Source organism: Arvicola amphibius, chromosome 17 (genome assembly GCF_903992535.2).
Source record: "Arvicola amphibius chromosome 17, mArvAmp1.2, whole genome shotgun sequence".
Taxonomy (NCBI): Eukaryota; Metazoa; Chordata; class Mammalia; order Rodentia; family Cricetidae; genus Arvicola; species Arvicola amphibius.
This window is the reverse complement of record NC_052063.2, coordinates 19,015,806-19,037,046: the sequence shown is the minus strand read 5'-3', so window position 1 is coordinate 19,037,046 and position 21,241 is coordinate 19,015,806. Positions and strand designations below refer to the sequence as shown.

The window sequence follows — 21,241 nt, the reverse complement described above, 5'->3', positions numbered from 1 at the left end:
TAATAAGCATTACTGAGTGTGACTTGGGGCTACCTTTTAATGTATTTGACCATGTGAACAGTTATCAAATACAAATATACTTAAGATACATAAAATACTCAGAATGGCTCAGTAATCAGCACTATGGATATCTTGAAGAGATCCATTGTTAAACCATTGAGGCTTGCGTCTTTTTGAACTGACTACAAGTAAGACTTTAGCAGTCTAAATATATTGCACTCAAAGGGTAGCAATTTCTGGAAATATTTTATGTAGCTATCTGTTTTTCATCTCAATGAAATGCAAGCATTTGTTGTATATCAGTTGAGATTCTATAGAAGAGCAGAAATGTACACACACGCACACACGCAAACACACACGCACGTGCGTGTGAGCATGCCTGCACACGTGTGTGCACACACACAGTAGTTATTAGTTGGCTTCTAGGCTACAGTTCAGTAGGTCTAATAATGACTGTCTACCAAAGGAAAATCCAAGAATCCAGTAGTTGTTCAGTCCAGAAGTTTAAATATCTCAGCTTGTTTTCAGTGTACAAAAAAAATCCCAAAGAAGTAGGCTCTAATTTCAGTGAAGGAATGGACTTGCCTGCCAGAGCAAGCAGGCAAAGAGAAGGTGCTCGCTTCTTCCATGCCCTTTATATAGGCTGCTAGCAGAAGGTGTCGTCCAGATTAAAGGTGGATTTTCCCACCTCTGAAGATCTGGATTAAAAGTGGGCTTTCCAATTCAAATGATTTAATTAAGAAATAACCCCTTGCAGATGTTCCCAGCCTCTTGCGTTGTAGTTAATTCCAGATGTGGTCTAGTTGACAACCAAGGATAGCCATCACAAATGCTTGCGGTACAAACTCATTTCTGACCCCTTTGTAGTATCTAAGACTATTAGGGATGTTTTGAAAGTACACATAAATGGTTTTGGTTGCCCCTTGAATACACTTTGGAAAAATATATGTCATAATTAATCAATAGTTTACCTAATGTCATTTGGTATATGAAGTATCCTAAGAAATTCTAAGCTGGTTTTGAAATCAAACCATTCCTCGGGAACATTGTGTTTGGTAAGCTCTACGCTTCCTAGCCAGGAATAATACTTGATGACCCTGTCTGCCTTTAGGCTCAGCAAATCTTACTATGCATGGCCTGTACCACCATCGCTCGGAGCAGGAAGAGCAGAGAATGTGGGGCTCACTCAGTGTCCTCCCATTGTCCTGAGTCTGGAATTCCATTTTCTTGAGACTGCATCTCATTGGTGAAACCTGAGTCCTATGCTAAAAAGAAAGTTAGGAGATGAAAGAAGTCTGGGTTTCCTGCTTCTTGCTGGGGACCATAGAATCCACATTGTGACTAATTACCAACTCTGTTTACAGACAGCGATCCTAAGTGCACAGTCTCGCATAATGAACGTTGACAATGCATGGCGACACTTTTAGGACTTCAAATAAGACCTAAAAAATAATAGATGCTTCCAGATGAAACCTTTTCTTTTTTTGTTGTTTTTAAAGCAGATTGATTATCATCAAAGGGAAATATCAAAGGCACCGAACATGTTTGAACTCAGTGAAATCGGGTCTACATAGTTTTGGAGAGGAAACAATTGAATCAACCATTCTGTTGAAAACATTTTGTAGGAAGGGATGTATTCAGTTCTCCATGCCCCCACCTCGCCCCAGAACTGGAAGTTGAAATGAGAGTATGAATTTATTTGGTATCTGAGAAGAAGTTAAAAGGCAAGAAAAACACATTTCACCTAGCTCGTAGGCTTTGGTATGAGAGTTTTGTTGTCCTTTCCCTTAGTGAACTTACTTGACGAGGGCTAAAGGCAGTGTTGATTCCAGTGTCTCCTGCCTCCTTGGCGCTGTTGTGCATGCATACCGGACACTCTCCTGTTTCTCCCTGCACATGGGCAGAGGGTACAGTGATATTGGTATTTTATAGCTGCAGCCCTAAGGGTCCCATCCTGGTTTCTCAGAGTTCGCAAAGATGAAATCTGAATGCACTGTAGTCTGGCTACATATAAAAGTCTTTTCATTATCACAGGTGCCCTTCATCTTTATAACTATGTGACTACCCAGAAGCTATGGTGCTTACTAAGGGAGGAAGTCTTATAGAAGGTGGCAGATTGTCACATATATAAATCCTAAGTGATAATGCCTCGATGTGGCGTTAAAATGCATTCTTTTATGGTAAACCTTGGAAAGTGTGTTTATGAGTACATTGTGGAGATTACTCCAACTTTGTATCGACGGAATATTAAACTTCTAAAAATGCTACCGTGGACCATGTCTGTCTTCAGTCACACGACTTAGGGAAATGTGCTGTTACTTTTTTTTCTTTTCTCAGGTATAAGGGTACAAGCTTCCAATGCAGTGAGAAATGTACAACTGTCATACCACCTGATTCTCATTGCTTTTCTAATTTCCACAACAGAATGAATATATGAGCAGAATCATTCTACTGCAATTTTTCTGCTCAAACATCACAGTATGAGATGATTGTATCCTATACAAACGTAGAATTTAGAGGTAATAATTTCTTTATTAGTTCTACTGGAGGTGATACAAAATTTAAATTCTTACATGAAAGCAAAACAATTTTAAGGTCTCTCTCTCTCTCTCTCTCTCTCTCTCTCTCTCTGTGTGTGTGTGTGTGTGTGTGTGTGTATAAAGTTAGTCTTCAATATTCCTTCGTTTGGCTTGGCATTCATGAACTCTAAATATCTACAGGCAAAATTTGAGTGTGGTGTTGTGTTTTGCATGTATACTGGTTTCTTTAGAGAATAATGACCAACGAAGGCATCCTAGCACCTTTTGATTGCATTTGTGATGCTCTGAACGTTATAACTGATGTCGGATTCATTTAAAGTATATGGAAGACCTGCACAGGTTCTAGGTAGTAAGGTGTAGGAAGAGCATAAACATGTAGAGGTTTTGTTTGGTATCTGAAGGAAAACACTTTAATCATTCCTTTGAGGATGTCTAGGTTGTGCAGTTGCTCCATTAGTTTTTTTTTTTTTTTAATGGAACAAGAACATTGAAAGGTTCGTGGCATTTTCAAATTATAGAGTCAGCAATGTTTTGAGGTAGTTCCTCTTGCAGCTTCAAGCACGTTGGCCTTCAATTGTCTAAGTATCAGAATCTTTGAGCTCCGGGTCCTCTTGCATGTAGCTCCCTGTACTGGAAGCAGGCTTGTGCCAGCCAGCCATTTGTTTTTTGGTTTTTTGTTTTTGTTTTTTTTTTGTTTTTTGTTTTTTGTAGAATCATGTTTATTTCATATTGTTATGGGTTGTAAGATCTTTAAACATTTGGCAGATGAAGTTGATGGTGGTGGGTACCTTTCAACTCAATGCCACTTTGATATTAGTGAGTGAAGAAGTCACCCAGAGTCCTTGAGAAAATACATGTTCTGATCTAGTGGGTTTGACTGGTCCTTGAGATTTTACAGTTTTAACAAGTTCCAGGTGATGCTTGCAACATTGATTCATCAATCACTACTATGGGCGATTTGTCCTCCTCCCTATCTCCTCATTCGTTCTCCCAGTAACTTCTCCCCTGCCTGAAATCCACAGTGAACATAGGTGATAATTTACTGTGTATGAACATAATGGTTCACTATCAACCAGTCCCTCCATTGTAAATTTTCAATATAAAACATCATTTAGTCCTCCTATATCCAGGCTTGAGCCTGTCTTTAGCAGTTCCAGAAGGGTCTGAGACCATGAAAAAAAATGGACTCAAAAGTTTATGGGGCATGATAAAATGTGTGACCCATGGGGACTATTTCTAAAATTACATCCTGAGGACTATGGTAGGGTAGCTCAGCAGGCAAAGACTCTTGATGCCCAAGATGAAGAGCTGAGTCCATTCTATGTGACCCATACAACAGGAATGAATTGTCTCCCTCAAGCTATCCTTTAGCATGCGCACGTGTGTGTGTGCACGTGTGTGTGAGCATACACACACTAAATTAAGTAAATGCAAAATAATTAAAATTATGTCATTTTTAAAAGCACATATAGTCTCTCTACTTGATACACTTCCTGTTCTCTGCTCTCTTTTGTAAAATAGAGAGAAAGACTTATGTGTATTATAACTTTTTGATGCCATGACAGAGTTCATTTCTAAGGAGTTTATAAGCGATTTATTTCAGATTTTAGGTTTCGTTGTTTTACATGTGTAAGATTCTGGTTTTGTTATTTGAAGATGTTCCATACGTGTGTGTGTGTGTGTGTGTGTGTGTGTGTGTGTGTGTGTGTGTGTGTGTGTGAGTGTGTGTGTGTGTGTGTGTCTTCTGTTTAAGTTTTATTTCTTTTTCTTCTATACAACTTATAGATTGGAATTAGAGTTTGTTCTTCCTTGAGTGGCTTACAGGCAAGCATCTGGTCATGATAGATGAAAATCTGCAAAGCCAAGCTATTATTTCCATCTACATTTATGTTATGTGGACAAACATGTCTCTAGTTTTAAAAATATTCTCAGGTGACCCTTTGAAATATATTTAATATGAAGCAGTGGGTACTGAGTCTATTAAGTGATTTTTAATTCACAACTATATAACTGTGACTACCTTATCTCTTTTACATATCATATATGACTAATGATCTTAAACCTGTTTCAAAAATACATTTTTCTTTTACAAAGTAACATCAGAGATAGAAATTAAATATATAAGATATACGTGTATATTTACTGATGTTTTATAGTCTTATATATAAAATGTAATTCTGCAGTATGCAAATTATGAACTTCATGACCTTTGTACTGTCTATTATTACTCTGCAGCTAGAGTCTCACTGATGACAGAAAAATTATTCCAAAGTCAAAAAATAATTGAAAATTCAGTTACTCAATAGTCTAGTTAAGAGGGAACACCTAAATTTTCTCCTAGTCCTTTAACATTTTTGGCCCTATGGGGGAGAGGTGGTGTGGAGGGTAGAGGATACTTAATATATATAATGACTAGAGATTGTTAATGAGTAGGGGGGCCTCCGTCTGAATTTCCCCTTCATTGTGTCTGCTGTTAGTTTAGTTATTCCTTTACTGTCTAGTCACGTGTCTTAACACATTGCTGATTTGAAGACTGAGGGAAATGCCCATCTGGATGAGTGACTTTCTTGCTTCTCATCCCCATCATTATTGGCTATGTATAGTGTGCTGTAGCCAGAATGAAAGGCTGTCTGCATCCGGCCTGGGAGACTTTACTTTTTGAGTCTTATACTTGTGGAAAAACTTGTGAGATTTTATGGTTATCATATCTAACTATAATCCCCTAAAAAGAAAGATCAGAAATGAAGAAAAGTATCTGGTACTATTTTTTATTTTCCCTTATGTTTATATCATTGTTAATAATAGCAATTACCTCATGGCATTATACATATTAGATAAAGTTATAAATTACTGGATAGAATTTGTATACTTTTGTCATATTAAAGACATAATGAGAGAAATGGCCTTAAGCATGTAGGAAAATGCGTATTTTCAGCTACTTTAAATGGGTGTATATTGACAGTCCAGGGGTTCAAGTCTTGCACCCCATCCCTATCAATTTTCCTCTGGAGGTGCCTGACAGTATTTAATAAATTCCCCGAATCACAGAGCAGAATACTTCTCATTTCTTCACCTTTTAAATACTGGTTAATTAATTTAGTCATTTTTGCAATTAAGACTTGATAAGTATTCCAAGGAGTTCTCTTTCAGAGGGAAGTATAAAATACAACCTAGACAATAAAAATGGGCTTTAAACACTTCCTCATGAGTTTTCTCTCTTGTCCAGAAAATAAATCAGGAATATAAATAACCATTCTATGCCTAGAACTAACATATTCTTCCCCTGGTTTTCCGTGTGGAGCCATAAATACTTTCTGATCAGTAATGAAAAAAGAAGACTTTTTAATAATCAAAGCAAAGTTCTATGGTGGAAATTAACTTTGTATGTATATGATGTATAATAAATCCTGTTTTTTCATTTCTTTAGAATGTTATCAGTTATAATTCTAGCTTAAATTAGCTCTTCTTAATATTTCTTTTGAGCATTGCCCCAGCGAACTAGTCACTTTTTTATTGCTGTGATAGAATGCCCAGCAAAAAGTACCTCAAAGGAGGTAGAGTTTCCTTCGGCTTGAAGAGTTACCAACTATCACGGCTGGGAAGGCATAGGCTGGCAGGAGTTTGTGGTACTGGGCACACACGCTATCTATAGTGTGGAAGCAGAGAATTGACATATGTTCTTCAGTCATAGTAATGTCCAAGGCTCTTCCCAGGACATACCACCTCCAGAAAGGCTCCTCCTCACAGAGGTTCCTCAGCCTTCTGCTCCACTGGAGGAAACCAAGTCGTCACGCACACATGAGCCTACGGGGAAACATTTCACATTTACATACAGCTAAGTTGAAAAATATAATTACTTAAAAAACTCTGAATTGTTTTTAAAACTAGTTGCTAGGTATCTTAGAAACAATTTTGTCTAACGAAGACCTTAGTTTCTCCTTTGATCAGAATCTGCCTTATGAATTGCAGGTTATAAAGAACAGTGAGTAAGAACCACGCTTCAATACTTGGTATCTATTGTCTGATCTCACCTCAGAGCGACATACTTCCTCATAGTGTCAAGTTCCTCTCATTTCCTACCTCCATGCTTTTTATATCCCTCCAGAGAAAACCCTTCCAGGGCACGACCTAAAGAATTCTGGTTCAGATTTCCAAATGAATCTGAACCAAAGCGAATCCGTAATTTGGTAGAGGGCACCTTCTTTAAGTACCCTAGTGAGGGAAGTTTTACTGTTTCAGACCAGACTTGGGTACATTTCTTGACATGCTGAGGCTGAACTTTGACATTTATGAGATTATAAACGGCAGTGACACATTGTAACACGCCACAAGTCTAGCAGAGCCTTGGCTCAAGGTTTCATTTTGAGTTTTTCTTTTTTTCTTCGCTCTCTTTACAACTTCCATTAAACATTAAACATAGTAGTGTTTCTGCTTGTTTTTCCTTCAGACGTTAGCAAGATAGGCCTTGTTCTCCAGAGAGATGTTATCTTTCGTTATTCCCATAATTTATATGTCGGCATGGGGTATGTCTTTATGCCTTTTTTTTTTTTTTGCCTTGACCAAAGTGCAAATTCAATTTAATAATTGAGGCTGATTGGCTTTCTCTTTTAAAGCCTGACTGTGGTTCTCTAATTGAGAGACTTACTCATGGATTCTGATTGTTTCCTTTTTCTCTGTCTTCCTGTTGTCTCAAGTTTATTAACATTACAGCTTTAAGGGAACACTCTGCCTCCCCACTTTTTTCCATGTGTGTGTGCTTCATGTGTATGCATGTATGCATGCCTATTGCCTGTGTGGGAGCACATGTGTGTATGAGGGTGTACATGTGTGTACATATGTGTGAAGGCTAGAGCCTAATGCTGGCTGCCTTTCTCCGTTGATTTCTCTATGTTGAGGGAAGATATCTTCCTTGAACCCAGACCTAACTAATTTGACTAGTCTAGCTTTTTTTCTGGAGCTCTTCCTCCTCTCCTGCCTTTGCTCTCTGGGGTGTCAAAAAGACTGCCATGTCCACCTGGCATTCATGTGGGATCTGAGAAGCCAGACTCCTATCCTAACGCGTGTATAGTAACCCTTCACCTACTGCACTTTCTCCTAAGAACACCATTGCCTTTTAAAGCAGATCCCATAGCCGGGTAGTGGTATTGTCGTCCCCTTGTTAATGGTTTTTACGTCATTTGAAATTAAACTTTGTATTTTCCTGTAGCTTTAAATCTGTAACCTGCATATGTCTTTACTAGATAACAACTCAATTCAAGCGTTTCTTGTATTTTGTTATCTGCCATCTGGCAGGTCTTCTGAGAAGGAAATTACTTTTTCCTATGACAGACATGTAAATATAAATTAGCAATACCTAACCAATGGGATTATGCTAGGTCACCCTTTGTAATACTTTAAAATAATGGTAAGTTCATTTCAAGTTTATTTTTATGGGAACTTACTGTTTAGTCAACGTGGTTGTAATCTTTTTAAGTTTCTGTCATTCTGCTCCTCAGTGCTTCCGTTTTAAAATACATAATATAATTGTATTTTATTTTTTCTTTGACAGACAAGCTAGCCTCAATGAAGCAGCGGAGAAGTATTATGACCTGGCAGCTAAACTGAGACCTAATGTAAGTACTTTCTCAATGGGCACCATAGTTGAAGACACGGTCCTAGGGCCTTCAGTGGTGATTGTCATCGATGCTGCCTTCTTTTGTCTTTTCCTCCCTGGTTTCTCAGTTGAAGGTCCACTGTTCGGCCCCTCTAATCACTACAATCAGTTCAAATTTCTTTGTCTTCCTCAGAAATATCTCCGCCTTTCCCCGTTTTGTAGATCATGATTAGCTTTTATTATCTGATATGCATTTGATTGTTGTTAAATACCTTTTGTTTGGGTGAATCTTCAAATTAATTCCATGAAGGCCTTTTTTGTTCCTCTAGTGATAAATACTTATTGGTTGTCTCCCACTGCATTTAAACCGTCAGCTGTATGCCCGTTTCGGATTCTAAAATCCTCATTTTTAATAACTCGGCTTTGCAAGTTTATCAATAATGTTTTCATTACAAGTTTTCCCAGGGTAGTTTCGCTTGCAGAAAGGAAGATGGATATAAATTAGGTATCATTACTGTTGGAATGGAATTACTATTTATAAAAAGCCAAAAGCTGCTTTTCTAGCAGCCTGACAAGCAGGATTTTTCACTGCACCGAATTCCGGTTCTGAACATTTATTCTCATATACATTCTGCACCACTGTCCAACAGCAAAGCCTTCTCCCCTTCTCTCCAAATGCAGATCATGCATTTGAGAAGTGCAGTCTTCAAACAGTGATGAAAATGCATGTGTGGGCGCAGTGCACATACAAGAATCAGTCTCATTTCGTTAGAGTATTGCATCTATTGGGCAAATAAGTAGAAAGGGGCTGCTTTGAGAAGGAGGCAGAGAGTTGAGAACATGGGGTGTATTAGGGAAGCAGTACACTCAACTAATTGACATAGTAACGTGATTCCTTGGAGGTGTAGTAGTCTTGTGAGAGTAGAGACCTATGAGGGACCAGTGTGTGTTTCCCTAAGATTTAACCAAGATGAGCTTGACCCTATATATAAATCTCAAGTTCCATTTATAGTAATATATTATAATGTACAGAACTGTATTAAGGTATCATAACAAAAGATTTGCATGACAAAAGCGTATGCATTTATTTGGTCTCTACGACCAGGACGGGCTCTGTGTGAGCCTTGTCAGTTTGGTTGCTCACCTTCCTGGACCTGGAGGGAGTTGGGAGGACCTTGGACTCAACATAGTGTAGGGAACCCTGATGGCTCTTTGGAGAGGGAGGAAGTGGGGGTGTGGGTGGAGAGGAAGGGAGGGAAGGGGGAGGAGGAGGGGAGGAGATGGAAATTTTTAATTAAAAAAAATAAAAAAATAAAATGTTTTAATAACTTAAAAAAAGATTTATGAAAAAGGAATCTTCAGAAATGAAAGCCCAAAGGAGAGGAAAGGTTTGTGTGTTCTGTGTTTTATTGGTTTGGTTTGGTTTTGTTTTTGATGGCCATTGGTGTTGAAATGCAACTGGCCATCTGAGGAGGGGGATGCAGACAGAATAGATGAAGGGGATGGCGGGAGGCTCAAAAGTAAGGGATGGAGGGCACTACAGCATCCTGCTCATTCCCACCATCAGAGATGAGGATGTAAAGACCTGCCCTAGCACGCCCTTCACAGGAGAGAACAGGGAAGGGCCATCGGACCACCGTGCTTCTGCACTCTTCTCAATTTTCTCCATCTCCACACACTCAGTTTTCCAAGATGCCAAGTTCCGCGACGGCTGTTCTGAGCCACTTCCCGTAGTTACAAGACAACTGAGGAATTGGCAGGCTGTTTACAGAGGGAGGAAATAATCGTATCGGCAAGAGCAATGCCGGCTAAAGTTTATTGTACACTTATTTGTCCCTCTCTCTGCTAGACACGTCGCCAGAATTTGCTTATTGTAGCTCGCAGCTGCTTCTGTGGTCTCGGCGGTGCTGAAGGGTGGAGAAGTTAATGCTTCACCTGGCAGCACAACTTTAGAGAGTCACTTTGTCATTTAGCCTCCTGTCTGCAAAAAAAGAGAGAAAGCTTAATGGATTTTAAAAGGGGGTGGTGAGGAGGACGCTGTACCACAAGAGGAAACAGGCATTATTTATCTGGAAAGCCAGGGTAGCAGTCAACTCGTTTACTTGCTTTGTATGTTTACTAAGTATCAAGTGCTATGCTAGGCACAGGACACAGAGCCTCCCTATCAGGAATTTAGTGTCTGAGCAGAAGAGAAGGAATAAATGAGAAAACTATGTAATCTCTCAGGCAGTGGTGTGTGTTTGGAGGAAGATGAAGCAGTACCGGGGTTAAGAATGCAACAGAACAAAACATTTGTAAGTGTTTAAGTTTGATCCCATTGGGCTGTTTTCCAAACAGAAGTGTTAAATAGAAAGTCTTAAACCTGCAGTAGCTTTGAAGGCAAGCAATCAAGGCATTTGTTTTCTTTCTCCATTGGTGCTGCTCAATATAATGTGTTCTAAACATATGTAAACTACATGATAATTAAGATGAAGTTTTATCCATTGAGAATCAGTTCCCCCGAGTGTCACTTTTATTTTTTGCTGGGTGAATGGTTGAGTGATGGCCTTTATCAGAGTCTAGTGGAATAGGGAGAAACAATTGTCTGAACTAAAGAGCCTCTAAAACAGAAAAAGGCATCTAGGTACCACAGACTGCGGGCCGGGCCTAACAGGGTTTTTTTTTTTAATGACTAGCAAAATCATAAAATCAATATTTAATCTCCAATGCAAAACCTTTTTTCCAAGAGATCCCCAAATGTTTCATTCCCAAGTATGCTACAGATTAGCTTTTGAAAATGTATTTTATTCAAACAAGCCTTTCCATATCTGTCAAGAGTACTTTTTATGGGATTTGCGATAAAGTTCACATTTGACAAAAAAAAATGATACTATAATTAATAAATCAGCAGCTGTGCATTTTTCCCTATTTATTTTCTGATCGTTTGGGTTTTCAGCTGATACTCTTTAGTGTACATTTGGTGTCACTGAGGCCAGCATGATGGAATTACAAACCATACCAATAGTATAATTCTACTCTGAAACAGAGAACTGTCTGAGAAACTTAATCCTGCATTTGATCTAAATAAAAACACCTGCCTAACATTTATCTTGCTGCTTATTCCCTTTTGTTCATAAAAGCTTTCTTGTCCCTGCCACACTTCATGAGCAAATGCCATTGTCAGTTACCTGATTATATGGGAGGAGAGCTAATGGGTATCAATTCTTCTTGCCTAGTTGAACAGCTTCATTTCCTGTTCTTTTTTTTTTTTTTTTGTTTACGCATCTGCACAGGCAGTTCATCTTATTCTTACTTCTCATAGAATTTCTTTTCCGTTCGCTTGCACAATACCATTGCCAGTGTATTCCTCAGCATGCTATATGAGGATAAGCGAGAATCTAACAGTGCTTGTGTGAGGTCATGGCTGTGCAGCAGAAAGTGTGTGCCTTGTGGGATGACTCTTATTGTTGCCATGTTTAAAAAGTCATTGATGGGGCTGGAGAGACATTTCAGTGATTAAGGACATGACTTCACCACCTAGCAGCCCCATCAGCACCATCTCTAATGCCAACTCCAGGGATGCCCTCTCCTGGCCTCCGTGGGCACTGTGCTCATGTACGCAACCTCTTCTTTCCCCTGCCCCCTCATGTGCATGCACATAATGTAAAAATCTTTTCTTAAAAGATTTTTATTTCTGAGATATACTTCTGTCTTAATCATGAACTGTTTTCATTACTTTTAATACGTCCTGCAATTTAATTATACAAAAGCACATTGTTCTACATCATTTATTTTTAAATGAGTTGACCTTTTATAGTGTAGCGCCAGTGATAAAAATGGTAAAATAATGAAAGAGGACTAGATGGTTAGGAACATAATATAATTTTTTATTGATTTATGTTGAGCTCCACATTTTTCTTTGCTCCCCTCCCTGTCTCTCCCCTCCCCTTCAACCTTCTCCCAAGGTCCCATGCTCCCAATTTTCTCAGGAGATCTTGTCTTTTTCTACTTTCCAAGTAGATTAGATCTATGTATGTCTCTATTAGGGTCCTCATTGCTGTCTAGGTTCTCTGGGATTCTAATTTTTATATTTAGATTTGTCTGCCTCAGCAGTGTTCAATACGTTCCCTTATTGAAGTACGTAAGGGGAGAATGGTGATTGTTGACGGCACACATCATAGGCATGTTTCTCACAGCAAAGTATACGCTGTCTCAAAATCTCATTCTGTTGCTATTGTGGAGAAATTGCTCTAAAAGTAGATTACATTAAAGCATTTTTACAATAAGAAAAGGCTTTATCAATGTCGTACTTTAGGGCTTGTCAGTTTTCGTTTTTATAAGCCAGCTGAGCTCTGAGTGGAGTCCACCGTGTGACAGTCCTTTTCCATCTGCCTCCCCCGTCCACTTATGCACATCAAAAACTGCTGACTCCCGAGAAGTAGAGGGAACCTTTAAAGGAAACTGCTTTGTTCTTTGATTGGGAACGAAGCCAAAGTCTGCATTATCGTAGGGATAAAAGAATTTAATGTGAAGAATGGGGGAATTTGCATGGGACAAAGTCACCTGCCTTTGCTTGACTTCTCATCCACCCTGAAGTCCAGAGGACAAAATGACCTGTGCTTGGGTTTCCAGGGTAGACTTGTTTATGACCTATACTCATTTCAGTCAATTTTAATTCAAATGTCAACGTTATATATGACTCTATGTCTAATGAAATAGAGCTTCCAAGTTATAAAAAATTTAACTCTGACCTTGGGAAGCATACAACCTAATGTAGGAAAGCCAGGGGAAGGGAGAGCATGTAAATCCCAGTCCTTGAATATCAGAGCAGTAAATAATGCTTTCTCATAAGGGCTTTGTGGGGGACATAAGCTGGGTGCTAAATAAATAGGAGAAATTACTTTCATCTCGGTTGATCTAAAAGGGTTTTGAGTTGGAATCGGAAAACTTAATGAAGTCTGTGATGATAGAATTCTTATAGGAGATTTTAGCAAGAAGAGTAGAAGGAAGAGAATTTTGGCAGTGGGGTTGGGTCATGAGTCATACTCATACATAGGCAGGGAGAATGGTAGGAAGATGATAACTCCTATAAAAACAGGTGAGAGACATTGAGTAATCCCACGTAAAGATAAAGAAGTCTGGCTTCTGTAAATTTGACAGACAATATGACATAATGAAAGCAGTAATTAAGATGACATGAAAATTTGTATTGTGTTCAGAAAAGTAGGATTGGGAGACCCAACCTTGATAGGATCAAATAGAAGATCATTGTAAGCATAAGGCAGTAAAGAGTAAAAGCAGGGATAGAATGGAAAAAAAAAAACATATAGAACCTAGCATGTGAATATGAAAATTAGTTCTTCACGTAAGTGCTTCAAATTTTGAATTAGGTAACTGGGAAACAAAAGAAACACCGCAAACAAGATCATCCGAGGATGTGTTTGTTTTAAGAGTACAATCTTAAGTTTAGACTTAGCACATTCTGAATGAATGTATGACTGTGTGGGCTTATGTAGTTTTATATGTGTGATACATGCAGGTAGAGGTGTGTGCACATGTATGGAGAGGTTGTGGAGGCGAGCAATTGATTGTGTGTGCCCGCTTCTATCCATCTCCGCCTTAGATTCGGAGGCACATTCTGTCACTGAACCTAAGGCTCCTCAGTCTGTCTGGGCTGGTTGGACTAGCTGGCCAGCAAGCCCAAGAGATCATCATGGCTCCACCTCCCTAGCTGTGGAATTATAGATGAGCACAGAAACACTTAAAATTTTACATAGTTGCTACAGAAAAAAGCCAGGTCTTCGTGTCCTCTTGGCAAACACTGCCCTGGCTGAGCTGTCCCCGAAGCCCTATCCTAAATTTCTGCTAGACCTTACTTTCAGGAAGCTGTCCAGAGAACGTGTATAGGTAAGGATGACGATATGGATATCATCTGCAGAAAGTAATGTTGTATTAGCAAAATGAATAAAACAACCATGGAAGAGAAGGCATGAAAGCGAGGGAAAGGATCAAGGTCCCAACCCTAGGAAGTGCTACATCTGGCTGTGAGGTGATAGAAGCATCAGAGACGGTTCCAGGGTTTAGAAATCCTAGCTGATGAGCACAAATACTGCGATAAAAGGCAACTAGAAACAAGGACATGGATGTCCACTGAGTCAGAGAATAAGATGCCTCTGGTGGCCTTCAACACTCCATTTCCATACTATTGAGGGAGACGGTTCTCAGGTGTGCAGAGAAGGAAGAATTAGTCACAAGCCTCATTAGACATTATCCAGTAAGAAGGTTCTAGAGAGAAGAAAGAACGTATATAAAAATGTATAAATTCATTAAAGAATAAAGATAGTTGTCTGGAAGTGTACACACTCAAATGTGATAACAAAAAGAATCTGTCCAAATAGGTGAGAGAATGAAGGAAATATTGAAGTCGTAAAGAATTCGTTTATGAAAGAACGTGATCTGCTGAGTTGTACTTGGATGACGAAACTGGATGGGAGAGGGGCTGTGCTTGCATAGGAAGGGAGGAGGTAGAGTGTAAACGAATGCAGTCGTTGTCATTTGGCCGTTTGTGAATCCCAAGTAACGAAGGGCTGAGTCTGAGATTAAGTTCTCGTGGCTTTCTGCGAGCTTTGCGGTGCACCAGAAGTTGTATTTCCTCGAGGTCTGCAGTAGTCATACAAACCACATAGCTGCCTGGTGAGGTGTTCTTTTAAGCCGGGAGTCATCTCATTCCTCTGAGTGGATTTCTGAAGTCACTGATAGATTGTCCTTTGGACTCAGCCTTCTGACATATGCTACATGTTTTATTCATGCTCTACATTTCTCAGTGGTATAATAATTCATAAATATTTCACAAGTGTATTCATTGTATGAAAATTAAAGGGAAAATATGTCCCCTAGATTATTTAATCAAAAATATCATGCCTGAGTTTTACCTTTCCCAGGTACCTAAAATTTAAGAGGATCCATGAATTTATAAGCAAAAGCTAGAGCTATCCTCTCTCCCTCCCTCCCTTCCTCCCTCCCTCCCTCCCTCCTTTCCTCCCTCCTTTCTTTCCTCCCTCCCTTTTCACTCCCTCCCTCCCTCCCTCCCTCCCTTTCTTCCTCCCTATTTCCCTTTCTTCATCCCTCCCTTTCTTCCTCCCTATCTCCCTTTCTTCATCCCTTCCTTTTTCCCTCCCTCCCTCCCTTCCTTCCTCCCTCTCTCCCCCCCTTTGTGTGTGTGTGTGTGTGTGTGTGTGTGTGCAATTATATGGAAAATGTTCAAAATGAGATAAGAAATGTGTTTACTATGACAATGTGCATTTGGTTAGATAGCCTGACTATTCTGTAATATATTACTTTTCATTTTAATTTATAATACCTTTTTATTGTACACATGCTTTTAAGAGAAGGTGGATGGATCAGCATTAAGCATCTACACTGGAACTCAAGGAGGGAGTATTTAGAATTATTTTGGGTTGTTCTGATGTAAGGAGTATAAAATACACTGGGCATATAGTTGCTTTCTGTTGGGAATTCTATTTCTTAGCCATAATTAGAACAAGAGACCATGAAATTAGGTTAACCTAGACCGATTCAGATTTGACTATATAAGGGATTTTTTTTGGAGATAATTATTGAGATCACTGCTTTGTTAGGGGAAAAATGACAGGGTTAATAATAATTTGCCTGGGAAGCAGTTAAACCACATTCATGCTTATAAGTGAGGGAGGAACTGTCTGGCTGCTCTGATGTGGAAAAATATATATCCATATCTCTGGACTTTCAGGCACTGATTTTATATATAATATATATATATATTATGTATATATATATATATTATATATATATGGAAATTACCAGATCAGTTGTGCAAGTCAAAACTGTTTCAATATTGCACATAAATCTCTCACTCTCACAGCTTTTTCCATTTCAAATATATCTATATTTTATAGTTAGAACATGAATGATGTAATACATCAAACTAAGAGGGAAAATGCAAGTTCTAATCAAGGAAGAAATTATTAGTTTGCCCCATATTTTAACCTAACTATGTTTCATGGACCCAGAGATGTTATACAGTGAAGTCTTTGATAGACTTTCATTTCTTAAATATAGTTACCCATTTTTTTATTATGTTACTTTCTTAAATAGCTCTCCTCATATTTGTATGCTTACACATTTTAGAAATCAAATAACTAATTCTTGACTAACTTCCGCCGGATCAGCATCGCTGTTCAATTCTCTGAAAGCTGCTTATCCTGGGATCAATTTTAATCTGACTCCACCCGTATCTCCATGGCGACTTTTCTCTCTGGAGATCACTTTTTCCTAATGACACTGTGCTGTGCCTTTTATTATGACAAGTTGCAAGGTCTAGCTTTCTGGTGCACTCATTTCTCCCCGCTTACATTTTAATTTCTTTCTGTTGCACACAATTTTGCAAATGTTAGATAAATAGAACAACAACAACAACAAAAAATATGTACCTCTGAAGTGGCTACAGTTCTCCTCTTGTTTATCTGATTTTTCCAAGTCACATAATTAGAAGACACTGGTGGTAAGCGCAATCCATTTGTTTGCTGCTGGTGTGGGCAAGTTGCAGCCCACTCTGCGGCAAGATTATTTGGGATGACCTGAGTTCACGCCACAGTTCCGGGGGTATTGTGGCTTTCACCGTCCACATGTGATCAATTTTAAAGACAGTTTGAAAAATGTGTGTGTGTGTGTGTGTGTGTGTGTGTGTGTGTGTGTGTGTGTGTGTATTGTTAGATTCACAGCAGAAAAACCCTTCAGTGGAGGTAAGAAATGGGTAGGAACTTAAGTAGCTCTTGGATATAAAGAAAATCAACTAGAATATTCTAGTTTAAGGAACATCCAACCTTGGGGGATTTCATTTAATTACATTCTCTCCGGCATGTTTATTTTTACTGCCATTTCTTTGGGGTGGTACCCTGCATGTGGAATTGTTGCTGGAACCGTGTGAGTCATGGGACCACACACTAAAATTACATCCAGTCACTTCTCTTCTGAGAAACTTGACTCCTGCTTTCTTTGAAAATTCAAGTGTCTGAACCACACTGGCCAACACTCCCACCTGGGAGGATGAGGGGAGATTATGGCTGCCACCTGCGGAGGTTCCTTTCATTCTCCATCGTCCCCTTTGTTCCCCTCCTCAGCTGCCTCCTGGGTCTCCATTGTCATTGTAGGTATTTATCCTGATCCTTGATTGAGGGGATAGAGCCTAAAGCTGCTGGAAAGTCTTCTCTCCCACTTGTAACTGTATAATAATAACTCTATACTGTATAGTAAAAGTATTGTTAGACAATATACACAAGTGATTATACTATACAATATATGGTATATGTTTATAGTGTATATGTGTGTGTGTGTATGTGTGTGTGTGTGTGTACAAGTACTAATTATACCATATAGTATAGAGTCAAAACAGTCTACTCTCTGTTTCTGAGTTTTCCACTAATCGTCCTTAGTTATATAAACTCTAGTCTAGAGAAAAAAAATATACTTCATCCAAAACCCAATAGGTTTAGCAGAGTCTGGGAAAGTCATAGATTGCTAGTTTCACTTCATTTTGGTGCTGTCCTTGATAAAGACAGAAAAATCATACACTTTAAAATGTGAAGGAAGACAATTTTTTTTAGCATTTATTAATTGTAGGAACTACTGGATTTATTTCAACGTCGAGACAGTCAGAAAGCCCCTTCTGCAATTACTGTCTCTCATTTTCCTGACATAATCTTTAGTTCTACCCATTTTCTTGCAAACAATGTAATTTTTGTCTTTCCTTATGATTATGTAATATGTCATTATGTATCTCTGCCATGTTTCATTTAACCATGAATAATCCACTGGTGAATATCTATGCCGATTTCACAGTCCAGCAAGCTATTGAGAAATTGTTCTAATAGACGTGGCTTCCACATTGCGTGCTGACTTCGGTGAAAAGAAGTCTTTATGTGGGACCATTGGGTTGGGGGTCAAGATTATTGTGATACAGGCGAGAGAGATCAGGCTCAATCCAAATTTAACAAAGACGTCTGAGGATTTGTTGCACTGTGGTTCCAAAAATACTTCCCCGGCATATAAGGCAGTTTGTCATGCTGAATACATTATGCTGAAGGAATGTAAGAAATGGCATGTGTGGAAGGGACTTTCTGACACCCCCTGCCCTGAGTTCATCAGATGTTTATATGAGAGCACCCTGGTCTCCAAAGAGGAAGCAGTGTGGAGCATCTGAACAAACAGATTGCAAAGCTTCTCCTTATTGTTGGGCTTGGTGCAAATTCCCCTTTCTTTCCTGCCTTGCTTTAGGTTGTTCACCCTTCATCAAACCTAGCATTAAAAACACTGTAGTTCTGTTTTTCACATCAAAATTGGGCCAAATGGATGATGTGGATTCTCTTGTTTATCTTTTATTGCAAGGGTCTCTCCTGGTGGATTAAGATAGAAAACAAAAGGAAAAGATTTCCTTCTTCTATAGAAGCTGTCAGAGTTGGAATGGCAGTGAACTGAAGATCACTAGAAAACTACAAGCCTAGAGAATTCTGGCTTCTGACTTAGTGGGATTGTTGCTGAAAGCGTTTCAGGTGACCAGGTACCCAGCATAAGGGTGGGAATTTAATCAGAAGGTCATCAGATGCAAGGGCACCATTCCTACTACAGGGATTTGTCAATACACTTACAACAGCTAGACTGGGCAGGCAGAAGATGAGGCTTAGTCCAAAGAGAGCTCTTAGAGGAGCCTGCCTAAGGTTTGGTCCAAGACTGTCTTTGTCGTCCTGGATGACTGTTTTCCCAGACTGTGCTGTTTAAAGTCCATGCTACTTGGAAAAGAAATGAAATTTATGCCCTGGCAATGCTGAAGCATGCATGGGTAGCCCGTATATGGCGGTTCTGTTGAACTTGTCCATATTGGGTTTCATGGTCTAAGCTGATGAGGACAACTGACCAGGTCTCTTTCTGACAATCTTAGAATTAAATATTTGTCTTTTCTTATTTGAGTTGGTTAGGTGTATGGCAGTAACAGTTTTGATACTTCCTAGAAGAGAAAAAAGAGCTACCTCTTTAGGAAAGGTTAAATTTGTATTGCTATAATATGTTCTGTCCTTGCTTGTTCATAGCCATTGCTTCTTTGGATGTCAGAGCAGTGGGGCCATAAAGCTGCCATAAGGAACAGGGGAGATGGCTCAGTTACCAAGCTTCCTACAGCACAGGCACTAAGATCTGAGTTCAACTCCCCAGATCCCAGCTGGCTATAGTGGTATGCACCCATAATCCCAGAACTAGTGAAGTAGGGAGAGACAATAGCAAATTATTGAAGCTCACTCACCATCCAACTCCAGCTGAACCTGTGAGCTCCATGTCCAAGGTGAGACCCTGACTCAAATGTAAGGATGGAGGTCAATGGGGGTAAGATGCCCAAACCTGTACACTGAGTTCTACAAACACATATATATGCACACACTCACACTTAAAAGTATGCATACCACACATCACACTATATATACACACACCACACAAATAAAAAAAAAACAAAAATATGTGGTCAGGAACTTGCACTATATTTATATTGCAAAGTGAAAACTACAGGGAATTCAGCTCCTTTGTTGCTGAATGTCTTTTGGCAGTGCCCATTATTCCAGTGGGGTTTTCATCTCCAGCTTGTGCGTGTGTCACTGTCTTAAGTGATCTTTACTAAAATAGCTCCTAGGAATACAGCTTGACCACATGTGTGCGTTTCCGTTTTGAAGTATTAATGGCAAGTTAAAAAGGAGCAAATGTGGTGCCATTAACGAGCCTGTGACAAGAAAGAATTTGCAATGGCCTCCTAATCACTAAATTGCTTTCATTCGAAACTAACTCGCTGAGTTCAGTAATGCGGGATTTCGAGAGGAGCAAATTTGAAAAGATGATGGGCTAGATTGATTTACTAGATGACAGGTATGGCCACTCTCGATAATTCCTCACTATAAAACATTAATTGCTTATATCACATAGGAAGGTGATCGGCCTCAGTTTGGGAATTGGGATGTAACTGACCTTAGCAAGTTCTAGAACACATGGATGTAAAACAGGAGTTCTTTCCTTGCTCATCAGTTTAAGTTACTGTGTCCTTGCCGCTGAAGTCTTGAAGCATGGAAGAGGTAGATGGATTTCCTTTACGGAGTCTTTCCTTGGTCGAGTTTGTTTGTCACTTTATTAATTAATTAATGTGAAACCTGACCTGACAAAAATGTATGAAAATCAGCATCTGAAATCCTTGCCAGATACTAATGTTGTTTCCCATGAAGAAAGTCATCTCATGTATTCAATGCATTTAACACTATAGATCCAGAAAATAAGGGTCGTTTATCTTTTTTAAACAGTATTCAGTTATTTGTTAAGTTTAGGTTTTCTCTACTATAATTGTGCTCTTTTTTTGACCCTCACCTCAGCACTTTAACCACATGAACCAAACTGTCAACAAATCAAAATTGCTGTAGTGCATAATCCCTAATAATCACTGACGTTTCCTCACTTTGGTGGATATATTTTTAAATGATACCAGCAATAATAAAAGTTATATACTAAGGGTATTCATTCGCAAATGTTAGAGGACAAAAGCATTTTTAAAATGAAGTTATGTGGCTCAATCTCCTTAGAGAGCAAACCTGAGATACATGGCTATCTTATTTTATCAGTTTTCATATAGGAAAAGAAATGTATATTTAGAATTTCTAATTTCTCACCTCAATTGAGTTGTCTCTCCCCAGGCTGTTCTCTCATGCCTTTGTATATTTTTCTCAAGCTAGTACAGGGAATGGTGGATTCCTTGGGTTTTGAAGATGAAATTGTTTTGCTACCCAAACAGGATTCTGCTCTTTAATCAGTCCCGAAAATCTTTACTAGAAACATATGCGTGTGCTTAGGGATCCCTTCATCGCATAATAGAACATTATCATTTTATTTTCCAGTATGCTAATTGGCACCATAACTCCCAAACATTTCCTATGTCTTAGGGAATGCTTATGAAGAACAGATGATGGATTATAACCCTCCACACTGCAACACCATATCATTGCTTTAAACGTGTTATCATTACATCTGAAGTCATATAATCCGTGAATACTGAATGATGAAAAAGAAGGGA

The 21,241-nt window shown here is 39.0% G+C and overlaps 1 protein-coding gene across 1 annotated transcript in view; it reads left to right on the top strand.

The window, feature by feature from the left end:
* Tmtc2 (transmembrane O-mannosyltransferase targeting cadherins 2) overlaps window positions 1-21,241 on the top strand; it is a 388,745-nt gene that overhangs the window by 317,542 nt on the left and 49,962 nt on the right. Inside the window, exon 11 of the mRNA XM_038314716.1 lies at window positions 8,089-8,152. Coding sequence (XP_038170644.1) covers window positions 8,089-8,152 — 64 coding nt within the window. The remainder of the gene's footprint in view (window positions 1-8,088; window positions 8,153-21,241) is intronic.